The sequence below is a fragment of the Oculina patagonica genome, chromosome 9 (assembly GCF_052425735.1).
Source record: "Oculina patagonica isolate OP01 chromosome 9, crgOcupat, whole genome shotgun sequence".
Classification (NCBI taxonomy): Eukaryota; Metazoa; Cnidaria; class Anthozoa; order Scleractinia; family Oculinidae; genus Oculina; species Oculina patagonica.
In genome coordinates this window covers 22845630-22859696 of record NC_135766.1, presented here as the reverse complement: position 1 = coordinate 22859696, position 14067 = coordinate 22845630, and the positions used below count along the sequence as shown (strand labels likewise).

The 14067-nt window shown below is 39.1% G+C and overlaps 1 protein-coding gene across 2 annotated transcripts; it reads left to right on the top strand.

Moving 5' to 3' along the window:
* Window positions 1-2329: 2329 nt before the first annotated feature.
* On the top strand, window positions 2330-13532 carry LOC144665563 (26S proteasome non-ATPase regulatory subunit 14). 2 transcript variants are annotated; one of them, XM_078526814.1, is made up of 13 exons: window positions 2330-2479; window positions 4636-4707; window positions 6038-6050; window positions 6937-7043; window positions 7618-7688; window positions 8076-8157; window positions 8446-8514; window positions 8891-8998; window positions 9562-9636; window positions 10178-10270; window positions 11243-11275; window positions 12162-12224; window positions 13383-13532. In XM_078526814.1, exons 1-13 carry the CDS (start codon window positions 2429-2431, stop codon window positions 13476-13478), a joined length of 933 nt encoding a protein of 310 aa, XP_078382940.1. In that variant the 5' UTR covers window positions 2330-2428; the 3' UTR covers window positions 13479-13532. The 2 variants fall into 2 exon arrangements, with proteins under 2 accessions (XP_078382940.1, XP_078382941.1); XM_078526815.1 differs by lacking the exons at window positions 2330-2479; window positions 6038-6050 and having other exon boundaries at window positions 4636-4698; window positions 6915-7043.
* Window positions 13533-14067: the final 535 nt, after the last annotated feature.

The following is a 14067-nucleotide window of genomic DNA, read 5'->3' as shown; positions in this document are numbered from 1 at the left end:
TTCAACTCTTCGTTTATGGGTCATGTTTAAGCTAAAAATTGCGTTCACATGCACGTGAAAAGGTCTTAACATTGGGAATTATTTTTGGGTGGGGTGTACCACCGGGACTCTGAAACCCTTACCTTATCCCAAACTTGCCTTTTTAGAGCTATTTTCATTAGTTGTGTTTTTAATGGAAAACCATTTGTCAACAAACGTTGCCACGATGATTTTATTTACGTTTGGGAAAGCCTCTTTGTCTTTCAAGGTTTCAAATGATACCCTATTCTAGACCATGAACTGGCTGATTTTTATACCCTATCCCAGACTAAACTGCTGCAACACATACCTATAAAGCTCATATACGTCAGGATGGGCGTGCCCCCCCCCTCCCCCCGGGACATACGATAGCAATGGTTACACGAAGCCAGCCGATTCAGTACCCTGAGAAAATTAACATGGCTAAGTAATGGCAAAATTCTTGATGTATTGTAGGGTCTTGGGTCTTTCATTCGTTCATTTTATACTGGGGAAATCACGTTTACGTGGGATCGGTGTAACTATATACGGCTAATACCCCTTATTTGCATAACCCAGTGACCGACCATAAGGCAATCTCACAATCTGATTGCCGGGCTACGCAAGCGCGGTCCATTTTCGATAGACTGCCTTGGGACATTCTCGTTCCCAGAGCCTCTGTTTCTGTAGTTGTTTGTTTATATGTTAGAAAAGGACAAGCAAGAAAACTGTCGGCTTAGACCAGGATAGCCTCCTACGTAGACGTTATTTTGGCCTGTCACGCAATCTTTCCTCCAACCAACCTCGTTCCCAGAGCTTTTCCCTTGGTAATTAATTGCGTGACGAGCCAAAAGAACGTTTGCGTAGGAGGCTAGGACCAGGAAGGCGAAAAAAAAAACACCACACATGAGTCGATTAACATTTCATTTAACTTCATTGACATATTGAGACCGAGATGCATTTAGGCATGTAATTTTCAGAGCTTTATTTCATAGATTTTAATATATTTTTTTGTTCGTCTTATATCAAAAAATATTAACCACGAACACAGGGGCCGGTACAAGTGGTGCGACTGTTTGTCTGATGTTTAAAATATAAAGAAATGTATGAGAATATCAAGAGGGACTTATTTTTGTAAAAATATTGCAAGCGATGTCTACATTTACCTTATTATAGGAAATTCCAGTTAACGATACATGTTATTATTCAAAAAATCGCGTTAATTATTTACTATAAGCATTTAACCAGAACTTTTCTTAGATTCGCGTTAATTTTATTACGCGTAAATTTTTTTTCGCGTTGTTAAAATGGTTCGTGATATTCGAATTTCGGTCAAAACGCCCCCCAAGATAAAACCCGAGACATAACGCCCCCTTATCTTAATTAGATATAACGCCCCCTATAAGACATGACGCCCCCATTGTAAGAAAGCAAATTTTATTTGTAATTTTATGATAACGATAGCAGAAACATAATTTTTCAGTTTTCGATCGTAAAAACCGAGTTTATAGTGAGCGGGTTCGACCGATCCAAGGTTCTTGTACTTTCCTATTTTTGTTGTTTTCTCTTTTCATTACCTTTTTATCCTTGCCTCATAATTGTAAAACCGAGTGAGAAAACTAAGTGTAACCTAGTAAAACTAGTGAATGCTACATAATGTTTAACAATGGAATCGCACCGTAAAAAGGTAAGTATCTTTACATAGTTATTCATCTTACTACTCGTTGCTCACATGGATCGAGCAATACCGATCGAGTAACAAAAACAGAAGAATCACAATTGCCATTAACGGATGAAACGCAACGCAAACAGGCCAGTAAACTACAGTAGTTCATATCATTTATTGATTTTATTACATCCTCGGATCCTTCTCTTCTCTGATCTTTCTCTGAATATATAAATCTCAACAGGGGACGTCATGTCTTACAGGGGGCGTTATGTCTCGGAGGCGTTTTATCTTGGGGGCGTTATGACCGGCTACCTTATATTCCTATAATAAGGTAGGCTCAAAATAAACGCAAATCTACCTCATCTGTTTATTTCGTCGTCTCTGCGACTCAAAATGGCGAATTTGAGCATTTCAACGGGTAATGTATACATTACTTGCATTATTTTTCGGCAATAAGTGCCTTTTGATATTCTCATACATTTCTTTATATTTCGAACATACAGTCACAATGCTTGTATGCTTCTTGTGCCACGAACACATAGGGTGGTATGCCTGTGATTTGACCGTGGCGTTTGGGAGACTAAGACGAGAAATAATTACGAGCCAGCGATATTGCAGCGGGTAAGCATATATCAGGGTACATTATAATTACCATATATGAAGTACCTATCGTATAGTCGCCATATTGAAAAACTGCATTGTCATTGACAAACAGAATTAACAAAGCGAAGAGTCACATTTTTTCACTTTTAGCTTTAAAAAATGGACAGAATATTACGTTTAGGATCCGGTGGTATTCCTGGAGTTGGTCAAGTAAGTAAATATAATGGCATTTACGCTTTAAAATCCATAAAATTAACCTGTTACTAAACGCGAGGATTTCGATTTCCGGATGATCAAATAAGGCTGAATAACTAAGTTAGACTATTAAATGTTGGTAGACTCAGGAATTGAAGATTCGTGTTAAATAAAAACTTCTTAAGCTTACATATATTCCTAGCCATAAGTATTCTTTTTATATCCATCGACAACTGCCAATTTTCTTGAATCTTAAAGGGACACTGTTACGAGCTTCATGTCAAAATTTCAAGAGCCTAAAGACGTATAGAAACAAACAAATAGTGGTCCAGTTTTGTTAAAATTACTTTGCCAGTGTACTAAAGCTATAGACAGTTGATATTACTGTGATGCCTTCAGGAACTTTAGATCTCAACTTGAAAAAGTTAGGCTGACTTTTTCAAGTTCTGCCCTTGTGGCCTAAAAAAGTTAAAAATTAATAACAGTTCTTCTTCAACACAATTAACTTTATATCTTCATCTTGATATTCTGCGTGCATTTCGTGTACAAGCGAGAGTACTTTGCCTTTACTTTACTTTTTACTGAAAGCAGAATAATCCCCGTGACAGTGCCTCTTTACCCATGTACAATGGCTTTTCCTCAAATGGCAGTTTCCACACTAGGTCACAGTCATCACACTAGAGATCGACAAACAAAACTTGTTACATGTAAGCTTAAAACAGTTTTCTATTGAGTGTCGTAAAACCAAAACCAAAGTAATAATTATTACTCTGGCCAATCACAAAGGACACAGACAATCCAGTGAACCAATCAAAACTCGAAGCAAATACATGTAGCCGGCACGAAGCGCGGGAAAACGTGCGCGAGTGAGTCACGATTGGTTTTGGTTTTAGTTCTGATTGGCTAAGAAAGTTGCCCCCCCTTTTTTTTTAGCCAATCACTAAGCGTAGCAATGCAAAACCAAAGCAAATGCAATTAACTTTCGACACTCAAGTGAAAACCGCTCTATTGCTAAGATCACTTGGTCAGTGCTACAAACATAATTTTACAGTCTACTCTCACCTTGTGGACAACCTGCTATTTCAGACACTCGCTATTACCAACAAAATCCAGATCCCCGGCGAAAGAGGTTTGACTGGAAATGACTCCCGCTATTAAGGACTCTTGCTATAACGGACTCTAAACGATGCCCCGAGCGTGTCTGCTATAACGAGAGTTTACTGTATCAGTTACTGCAACAAAAATGGCATCAAACAAATGTCCAATCATTAATAAACAAATTATTTAAAAACATTTCTCTGGAGGATTTTCGGAGCCACCTAAACTGCTCTGGAGAATTTTTTTAACTTTGTAAAAAGTTGTATCTTAACATGCTAATCATTATTCAGTGATAAAAAATGGGGGTCTTTTGAGTCATAAGCATTTAAAGCTAAAATTAAGAGTGTTGTATTGCTGTGGCTACCAGTGGCCTCAAGAAAATAATCACAATTTGGTTAGACTGTTCACAGTCCCCTATTTTTCTGTGAAGTCGTAGAGATCGATCGTTCAGTCCGACGAGCCGCCATCTTGGTTTACAAATGCCAGCGAAAACTGGGGAGAGTGCAAAAACCCCGTGGGTGGCTGGGCTGGATGCTCATAGTGTGGGGGTGGGAGAGCGGAAAAAATATTTTTTCCGCCCCGCCACACTCCCCGCTCCCACCCACGGGGTTTTTTGCACTCTCCCCATTTTTTGCTCGCGTTCGTAAACCAAGATAGCGGCCCGTCGGGCTGAACAATCCATTTCTAAGACTTCACGGAAAAATAGGGGACTGTGAACAGTCTACAATTTGGTTATCAATGATTGGGCATTTAATGTTTGATAAGTTTTTGTAGTGGTAACTGATAAATGTTTGTAGCACTAACCCATCAAAGTATATAAGAGCTGGAAAGTACTTAAGCCTGAAATTGTTCTGTTTTCACACTAGTACAAGTTACCTAGTTTTTGTCTGTCTTGGCCATTGAAGATGGCTTGAGTTTACACAAGGGAAAGCAACACAGAGAGACAGTAGAGACAGAAATAAACTTCCCTTCTATATGCAGTTAGTAATAACAAGATTGAAATAACTGACACACAATAGTTTGCTTTGTTTGAATGGATGAAAATGTGTTGCTCATGCTTGTTTTTATTGCAGCCCCCGCCAAGTGATGCACCAGTTGTAGATACAGCAGAACAGGTTTACATCTCGTCACTTGCTCTCTTAAAGGTACATATCATTTAACTTGAACAAAATAACCACACAACGCAAAATTTTTGATTTTTTGTGATTTGGAAAATAGTTCAACATTGAAACTCACTCCACCCTAATGATAATGTACTAAAGGATAAAAACAGAAATAACTTTTGGATAATACATATCTTATTATAGGAAACTAACGATACATGTTATTAACGCGAATTTCAAAAATTCGCGTTAATTTCATTGATGTTAACTTTTTTACTATAAGGATTTAACCAGAACTTTTCTTAAATTCGCGTTAATTTTATTACGCGTATATTTTGTTCGCGTAGTTAAAATGCTTCGTAATATTCCTATAATAAGGTAGTTACATGTGTTGATAGATAAGGTGGGAAGCATGTGTTGTTGTTCGTCCTTTGTAATCTAAGATGCTGGACTCTTGGCTAAGCGGTCCAAAGTCAAGTCCTGGCTGGGGTAGCTGAGCAAGATACTTTACTTTTACAGTGCCTCTCTCCACCCAGGTGTATAAATGGGTACCAGCAAATTTAATGCTGGGGGTTACTACTGTTATAGGACCAACACTGGCTTCTAGCCAGGTGGGAGTCCAGGAGTCCTATGGACGGCCACTTTTCAGAGAAAATTAAAATGAATAACTGTAAACAGAGGTTTTTTTAGTAAATTTGGAAATCTTTAAATACCTTTGCACTCACACATGTTTCTGCAGAAAAACACCTTGCATGCTTTTCAGGCCCTCCTATGGGGACAAAGTTAGGCCTTATAAAAATTTTGGACTCCACTTTTTAAATCCTGGCTAAAAGGCTGGACCAACATCCCATCCAGAGGGGATGGAGTAGAAATACCCCTAGTCGCTTCACGCTACGGAACCCAGGATAAGCTCCAGCCTGATGGCCCACTAGCCAAAACGCAGACCACTGCTCTACTATTAGACAACTAGCAGACATAATTTGTCCAAATATTCATCAAGTAGAGCAGATGCTATTTCTCATTTGTTACCAAAGCAATCAACCACAATAGAACAAGATGCAGTAATAATAAACTGTTGATTAGTATGAGCCCCAATGAACAAGTTTTTAAATGTGTGCTAGGTTTTGCCGGTTGATATTGCGGCAGTTCACAACTTGCTGAAAATCACCAAAATTAGTTCCCCTCACAAAAATAGCCTCTCCAAACATAAAAATGCAAAACAAATTGCTGATTTGCAAATAAACTTAAATAATAATACAAAATTACATTGTACATGAATAACTTTCAGTCTAGAAACTGTTTTGGTTTTCTATACTTATGTGTACTTAATTTCTCACTTATTTTTTTCAATTCTTTATATCCTCATGTGCAGATGTTGAAACATGGTAAGTTGTGACTTGTAAATGTTAAATTTGTCAAAACTCTGTAAATATATAAAATGCATTTTTTTCCTTAGCTATTTATTAGTTTGAGCTGTAAAGTCATGAAAAAAATATTGAAGAGTCAGTAACCTGGCCTTATAATAATGACTGTTTTAATTAATCTTATTGATCTCATTTTCTTTCGCTTGTTCCACTTCAGTTCACTATGATTCACCTCATGTATTTTTTATGTCATATTTTATCTTGCTAGAATTTTTTAAAGAAAATTAAGTCTTCTAGGACCAGTTCAAACAGTGAACTTATCATCTACCAAACCTTACACCTTTCATTAGTACTAAACATGTATCTTAGTTTATTAGAACACCAGACTGCAGTAAATGCAACAGTAGACATTTAAGTATGGGAGCATGCGTGCTATACATGTACAGCTTTTTTTAAAGGGATCGTATCACAGAGTTTCGCCAAATTTAGGCATGGGAAATGACCATCAAATTCGGTGAAGTATATAAAAATAACCTCTTAAAATAGTGAAGGCACATTTCAGTAACACAGCAAATACAAAAGAAGGTACAGATGGCCCAAAAGTGATGAAGATTGAAACGGATTGTGATAAGGGTTTTTTAAATATTGTTGGGCTGAACAATTTTCAAAGTCAATCTCGTTTGCTTGTAACTTTTAATCATTATACCTTAAAGTCAAATTTAGTTGCAATAAAGCTATGGTTTTGTCATTTAGATCCATATAAGTAATTCCTCTGCAAACTTTCATCGAGTATTTGGCAAAACTTAATAAAATAAACTTCACTCAGCCATGTTATAGTCCCTTTAAAGGGTGACGTCTGATATGAGGTTGCCAGTAGACTCTTACCTGACGTCTTTTTAACCTCCAGGAAGGGCAGGAGTTCCAATGGAAGTGATGGGTCTCATGTTAGGCGAGTTTGTAGATGACTACACTGTGCGAGTGATTGATGTGTTTGCAATGCCGCAAAGTGGAACGGTGAGTCTGCAGTAAAGCACATGTGTTATTTGTGTTTTCACAATAAATTTCAACACCAAGTAAGAGGTTTGCATTGTGATTGTACACAGTTTCTGTACATTTTACTTTGCCGTTGTGTGACATAATTGGATGTTACCATAGCACAACACTACAGCCCGGATACATATATTGACTTGGCAATTCACATTACTTCACATGCTATACAGACACCAGCTCAACACAGATACCTCATTTGTAATTACCTACACTTTTCTTGGTCTCTGCAGAAGGCTCAAGATTACACTTTCTCTTAATGTAACATGCTTAATAGCAGAGCTCCCCAGTGGCCAAATGGGTAGCAGAGCGGAGCCCCATAACCATAGAAACAGGAGAATCATGCATGCACAGGAAATAGGAAAACTATGCATTTGAGTTTTCGTAAAGTAAACAACCATGGATCTTCGTTTTTAGGCTTGGCTAAATCTATTTACGGGTAATACAAATACCTTTTTCATACGGACAACAGCTATTGTGACATGTTTGACTGTAGTACAATCTTCATCACTCAACAATAAATTGTCGACAATTTTTGTAGGGTGTGAGTGTAGAAGCAGTTGATCCTGTTTTTCAAGCTAAGATGTTGGACATGCTCAAACAGACTGGACGGTGAGATCATAATAATGTTTTATGTGCTTTGCAGGAAGTCAGATAGATTGCACTGTTCCATAGTAAGCACTGTAATATTATTTATGATGGTGCTAATTTATGATCCCTGTCTAAAGCCTGCCTGTTTGAAGGATTGAATGTTAAACATATGCTGTTTTATGGAATAATATGTAATGCAGAAGTGCATTATGTGTGGTTCCAGGAGATATCCATACCCACCCCAAAGAAGAAGGGGATTGGAGAGGGGGTAAAAACCCAAAGTTTTCAAAAGCAAAGTATGAAGCTGATACTGAGATTTCCATGTGACACTAAAAAAAATCCTCCATGGGATGGTATGGATATTTATTTGGAACAACGCAATTACTTGAGATGGTAAATTTGTTTCAGACCAGAAATGGTAGTTGGTTGGTATCATTCACATCCGGGCTTCGGCTGTTGGCTTTCAGGTGTCGATATTAACACACAACAGGTAATGTATACTTTTGTATAGTGTACTTGCACAACTTAAACCCAATGTCTTTTAAATATCCGGATGATTTTTTCACACATGCACATTGTTGACTGTGGCAAAAATGTTTAGCCACAAAAAGCCAGAAAAATAAAAACTGGGATCTTTCAGGACTAGCCTTCTTTGGGCTCACAGAAGATGGAGAGCAAGTAATTCACAGGAGAAGTCTGAGAAAATAAACGGACATGACTGTGTAGAATTTTTTGGCTCAAATGTCCTTAAAATACCATGTTATCTTTTTGTTCACAGAGTTTTGAAGCACTCTCTGAGAGAGCTGTCGCTGTTGTTGTTGATCCCATTCAGAGTGTCAAAGGAAAGGTATGATACTGTCAGTGTTTTTCTTCGGTCAGTTCTTTCTGAGGCCATTTCATGGGTGCATCAATTCATTCAAGACAGTTTTTCCCATTGATGATTTTGTATACAGTCAACTCTCTCTAAAACGGACACCGTTGGGACCGGCTCCAATTGTCCGTTTTAGAGAGGTGTCCTTCTTATAGGGAGTTTAGTTACAGTAAAATGACTGAAAAACGACAGGGACGGGACCAAGACCAGGTGTCCGTCTTATAAAGGAGTCTGTTAAGAGAGAGTTGACTGTATTCTCATCACTTATTCACTTGATAGTGCAAGGAGAAATAAGTTCCTGATCACTGCAGTAACAGAAATGGTTAATATCATTCTCGTTACGCTGTTTTAGGTGGTTATAGATGCATTTCGTCTCATCAATCCTAACATGATGGTACTTGGCCAGGAGTCACGGCAAACAACGTCAAACCTTGGGCATTTACAAAAACCTTCAATACAGGTGCGTGTGTGTGTGCATTTCTTTTGGAACACCATTTGACCTTGCCTTACAAACACCTAGTTAATAGGCCAATTCCATGATATTAAAATTCTTACTTGGCTCCAAGGCTTGGGGGAATAAAACAAAAGAGATCACATAGAGGTTGAGGGATTAATGAATAATTTATTTTGTTTTATCCCCCAAGCCTCGGAGCCAAGTTAGAATTTTAATATATCAGAATTGGACTATTAGATTGGACACTGTCTATAGGTTTTCCATCAACAGAAAGACACCTCCAGCTGTGCTATAAAGTAAGGCGCCTACACCTACAGAACCCTATCATCATTTGTGTCCCCTAGATGGGATGCTTGTTGCCCCTCTACCACCCATCAGCAATTTTTAACAGCCCGCTTCAACCTACTTATACACCTGGGTGGATAGAGCCACTGTGAGAGTAGTGTCTTGCCCAAGAACACAGTGATCCCAACCAGGGCTCAAATCCACACTGCTCCTCCCAGATGACACATCTGGCAAAGCTGTAATACTGAAGAATGTTTTTATTTTTTATATATTTTCATTTGCAGGCTTTAATACATGGTCTGAACAGACACTACTACTCCATCTCCATCAACTACAAAAAGAATGAGCTAGAGCAAAAGGTTTGAATATTTCCATTAAAAAATATTATTAGTTGATATAAATTAGCACACCCATTTGTGCTTTTGTGTAGATGCGAGCAAGAGTGTGAATTCAAAAGGGCGCCTTTGAGCTCTCTTAAAGGCATGGCGAGGCTGTGTGATCATAACAGCTGCAGTTTTCTGTTTCTTTTAAAATATTAAAGCGAGAATAGCCTGCATTACAGCCGGACATGTCACAAAACCCTCGACATAGACTACTCTACCGGCTGTTTAGACTGTCTGCGATGCAGGCTGGGAAAAAAGTAATTTAACCGTGTTTACACAGCCTGGTGAAACAATTAGCCATTCAATAACCCTGTTTGGTTCAAAGTTGTGGCTCTTGCTTACTCAATCAATTGCATAGAGATTTCCTGATTTTGTGCGTCTAATATTGATTATCTTTACCATGCACCCTGGTTGGTTGATTTCCATTTAGAGTACACTCTGATTCGCTGCCTTATAATGCTCACTCTGATTTGTTGTCTTGCATGCTTCATGACTGATTTGACGTACTGTGTTACAGATGTTGCTGAATCTACACAAGAAGACATGGATGGACGGTTTAACTTTACAAGAATATGATGAGCACTGCTCACTGAACCAGAAGACAGTCAAGGTGACAATCAGCATCAATACTTTTCCTGGTTTTTATTGGAATACCACATGGAAAGAAACTTATAAGGCCATCTATAATAGCCGTGTAAAGACCCTGGGCTTATACACAGCTTTTCAAAGGATTTCTTAGGAGGCTTACCTTATATCAGAGGAGAGGGTATATACATATATCTGAGGGGGTTACATGTAATATTAGGGACCTTCAGATCGCAGTATGAGTACAAGATTGAGTATAGTACGAGTATTTACCGCCGACCGGTTAGCTCAGTGGTAGAGCGCCGGACTGTCGTGCGGGAGGTCTCGGGTTCGACTCCCAGACCGGACCAACACTCAGGGTCTTAAAATAACTAAGGAGAATGTGCTGCCTTTGTAATTACATCTGCAAATGGTTAGACATTCTAGTCTTCTCGGATAAGGACGATAAACCGTAGGCCCCGTCTCCTGCATCTTCAGTGTTATAATCAGCAGGGGACGTTAGAGAACCCACACACTCATCGCAAAGAGTAGGGCATGAAGTTCCCGGTGTTGTGGTCTGTTCTATTCCATGGGTTGGGTGGTGAGGTGAGATCATACACATGGACGGATAGCGGCTGCCATAGGCGCCTTATATGCTGATGTCCGGTCTCATCCCATAGATTTAAATTGTAAAGCGCATTGATCATGAGCTTTGTAAATGCGCTATATAAGCACCCATATCATCATATCACCTAATGCGTATGCTTTCGATTATCACATTTCACACTAGTCTCTTACCTATAATATCCTTTTCAACTGTCAGCAGCAGGGAGGAGTGGGGGCTCTGGGAACGTAACTGGATTGAAATTCGAAAGACGTACTTGTACTCGATCTCGTACTCCCATCTCAAGGTCCTTGATATCAGAAGAACGAATCGGCGCAAATTACATGTATTTCAGGAAGCTGTAACGCTATACGTTAAACAGTTTTTAAGCATTTTTGTGTTCATTTATTACAGGAAATGCTAGAACTCGTCAAGAATTATCACAAGGTAAGATAATGATGATGATGATGATATATTTATAAAGCACTTTTTCTCGAGGTTTCAAAAGCGCTAAATACATCAGTGGTCAATTCATAACGCGCGAACTAGCTTTAGTGACAGATGGCGGGGGTCGTTGTGTTGTGTTCTTGGGCAAGACACTTTACTCTCATAGTGCGTCTCTCCACCCAGGCCCCAGTTGTTCACAGGGTGGATAGCGCTATCCACCAGACAAGTCACTTTTCAGTGGACAACAACAACAACAAAACTTTATTTTTACGCTAAATATTTACAAAAAGATAATACATATATAGTATAAATAAATAATTAGGGGTCTGGCTGCCTGAAATAACTGTAGCGTAGTATGTTTTGTTGAGACTCCACTGGAAAGCGATTTATCCGGTGGATAGCGTTATCAATCCTTTAAACAACTGGCGCCAGGTGTATAAATAGGTACCGGTGAATTTACTGCTGGGGGAAGCCTGCGATGGACAAGCATCCCATCAAGGGGGAGTATAAATCTACGGAAACCAGGATAGAGCGATTTTCACTCGAGTGTCGAAAGTAATTCGCGTTTGCTTTGGTTTTGCATTACTACGCTCAGTGATTGGTTTAAAACTCTCGCGCCAGTTTCTCAGCCAATCAGAAGTAAAACCAAAACCAATCGTCACTCGCTCGCGCACGTTTGCCCGCGCTTCGTGCCGGCTACATGTATTTGCTTCGAGTTTTGATTGGCTCACTGAATTGTCTGTGTTCTTTGTGATTGGCTAGAGTGATAACTTTGGTTTTGGTTTTACGACACTCAATTGAAAACTGCTCTAAGCTCTGGCCTGATGGGCGGCCAGGCTCTTATGCAGACTTTACCTCTTTTAAATTGGGCTTTTCTAAATTGTAGGCGGTTGAAGAAGAAGATACCATGACCCCAGAACAACGGGCGATAAAAAATGTCGGCAAGCAGGTATGTAATTGTAAAAATTATGGTCTGTCAATTCTAGAAAAATTCATCCTGATTCCTGAGGAAAGCATATTGTCTTGTGTAGTCGAAGCTCTGGTAAGTGACCACCTTATAGACTTGAAATAGAGCTGGTCGCTTTATACGAGAATATTTCATTACTAATTAGCTTCTATTTTCGTAAGCGACCAGCCACTGACAAGAATTTTGTTTGTCACCTTCAAGAGCGTTTAACATGCCAAATAGATTGCGTATTGTGTGTTACTGGCACAGCAGCCGTACCGTAGTTCCACTGCCCCATAACAACGTAAATGCCGTAAGATACAGTGAACGCATCCGCAAAATCAAACGTTTTACGATTTTAAAATCACAACAAAGAAAAAACCCACTTAGTAAATCCAAATGTGCAGGAGCTTTTCAAGTAAATTAACGGGGTTTCATGGGGGTGGGGCGTATGGGGAGCTGGCCGCTCACCTGTGGTCGCTAGGAGAATTTTAACTGGATTTCAGAACGAACCACTAGTTCACTTTTCGAAAAGTTTGCAGTTCCAAGATGATAAATTCTCAACAAGAAAAAATCATTTTGTATGAAGTAAAACAGTATCACATACAGTCGAACCCCTTTAAAAGCTTGGCAAAACGAGGAAACATGTTTCCAAAAACAAATGTAGCGCGCGCATGTTTCCCCAATGTTTCCCAGTTTTGCCACACGGAAAGCATTGTTTCCAGCGTCTATTTTGTTTCCAAGAAGCAAAATTTGCTTCTGCTACACGGCAGAAACATTCCGTGTTTCCGCGCGGCATGGAAGCATGGCAAAACGAAAAAAACAATCATGGAAGCATGTTTCCAGCGTGTTTCTGGAAACATGTTTCCTCGTTTTGCCGGGCCCTAAGACGGACGGGTAAAGTGTCAGAGTTTATGCGAAGTTTGGTCTCTTTCGGACCAATTGCATTGTCTGTAATAGGGAGCCGGAGGTGTCCGTATTAAAGAGGTATCGAGGTTCGACTGTACAATTACTGCTCGATTGGTCACACACTTCAAGTTAGAACCATATCGGGTCAGGGTTAACTTTTGTGGTGGGACACCTAAGCATATGAAATACAGCAATCGTTTTCAGTAACACAGACAAAGAGTGAGATTAAAATTATCATTTTTTTCTTGTTAGGATCCCAAGCGTCATCTGGAAGAAAGTGTGGAGGTGTTGATGACGTCAGACATCGTACAATGCCTCGGTGCCATGCTCAACTCGGTGGTCTTCTAAGCTTTGTTAAATTAACTCGTGTATTAAACTTGTAATAAAAATGTTCCAAGAGTGTCTCTGTTATATTCATTAGTTGGTTTTGTATAACTTCGCTTAGTGATTGGTTTTAAAATCTCGCGCAACTTCCCAACTACCTTATTTAATATGGGAAATTAACGCTCCATGAAATTGACGCGAATTTTAAAATATCGCGTAAATTTTTGTCAGCGTTAATTTCCGCGACATTAATATTACCCCAAATTCTGGATACTCTCCAGGCATAGTTAACTTTCTCTTTTCTACAAACTGTATTAGCTTGTATTTCAGTATTTCTATCTTTTGCAATGTGAAATCCTACTGGTATATTGTTTACGATATTTCCAGTTTATGCCTGCTTCCAGAAGGGCAGTTCGACATCCGACACATCAACTTCTTATGATTTCAGCCAAAAAAAATCGATGTTAAAATAAAATTTGTTCTTGTTGTCGACACAAACTGCGCGTCCTTGTGTTATTACTCGCGTTAATTTGCTTCATTTAAAAAAAATTATACCTCCTCTTTCGCGTTAATTTCCTTTATGCAGGAGTAAGTTTTCCTCCAATTCGCGTTA

Bases quoted from the DNA above. Each gene is read 5' to 3' on its own strand.
- LOC144665563 (XM_078526814.1), top strand. From the start codon at position 2,429: ATGGACAGAATATTACGTTTAGGATCCGGTGGTATTCCTGGAGTTGGT. The intron at 8,999-9,561 runs GTGCGTGTGTGT...TTTCATTTGCAG, and splicing joins TACAAAAACCTTCAATACAG to GCTTTAATACATGGTCTGAA. The intron at 10,271-11,242 runs GTGACAATCAGC...CATTTATTACAG, and splicing joins TGAACCAGAAGACAGTCAAG to GAAATGCTAGAACTCGTCAA.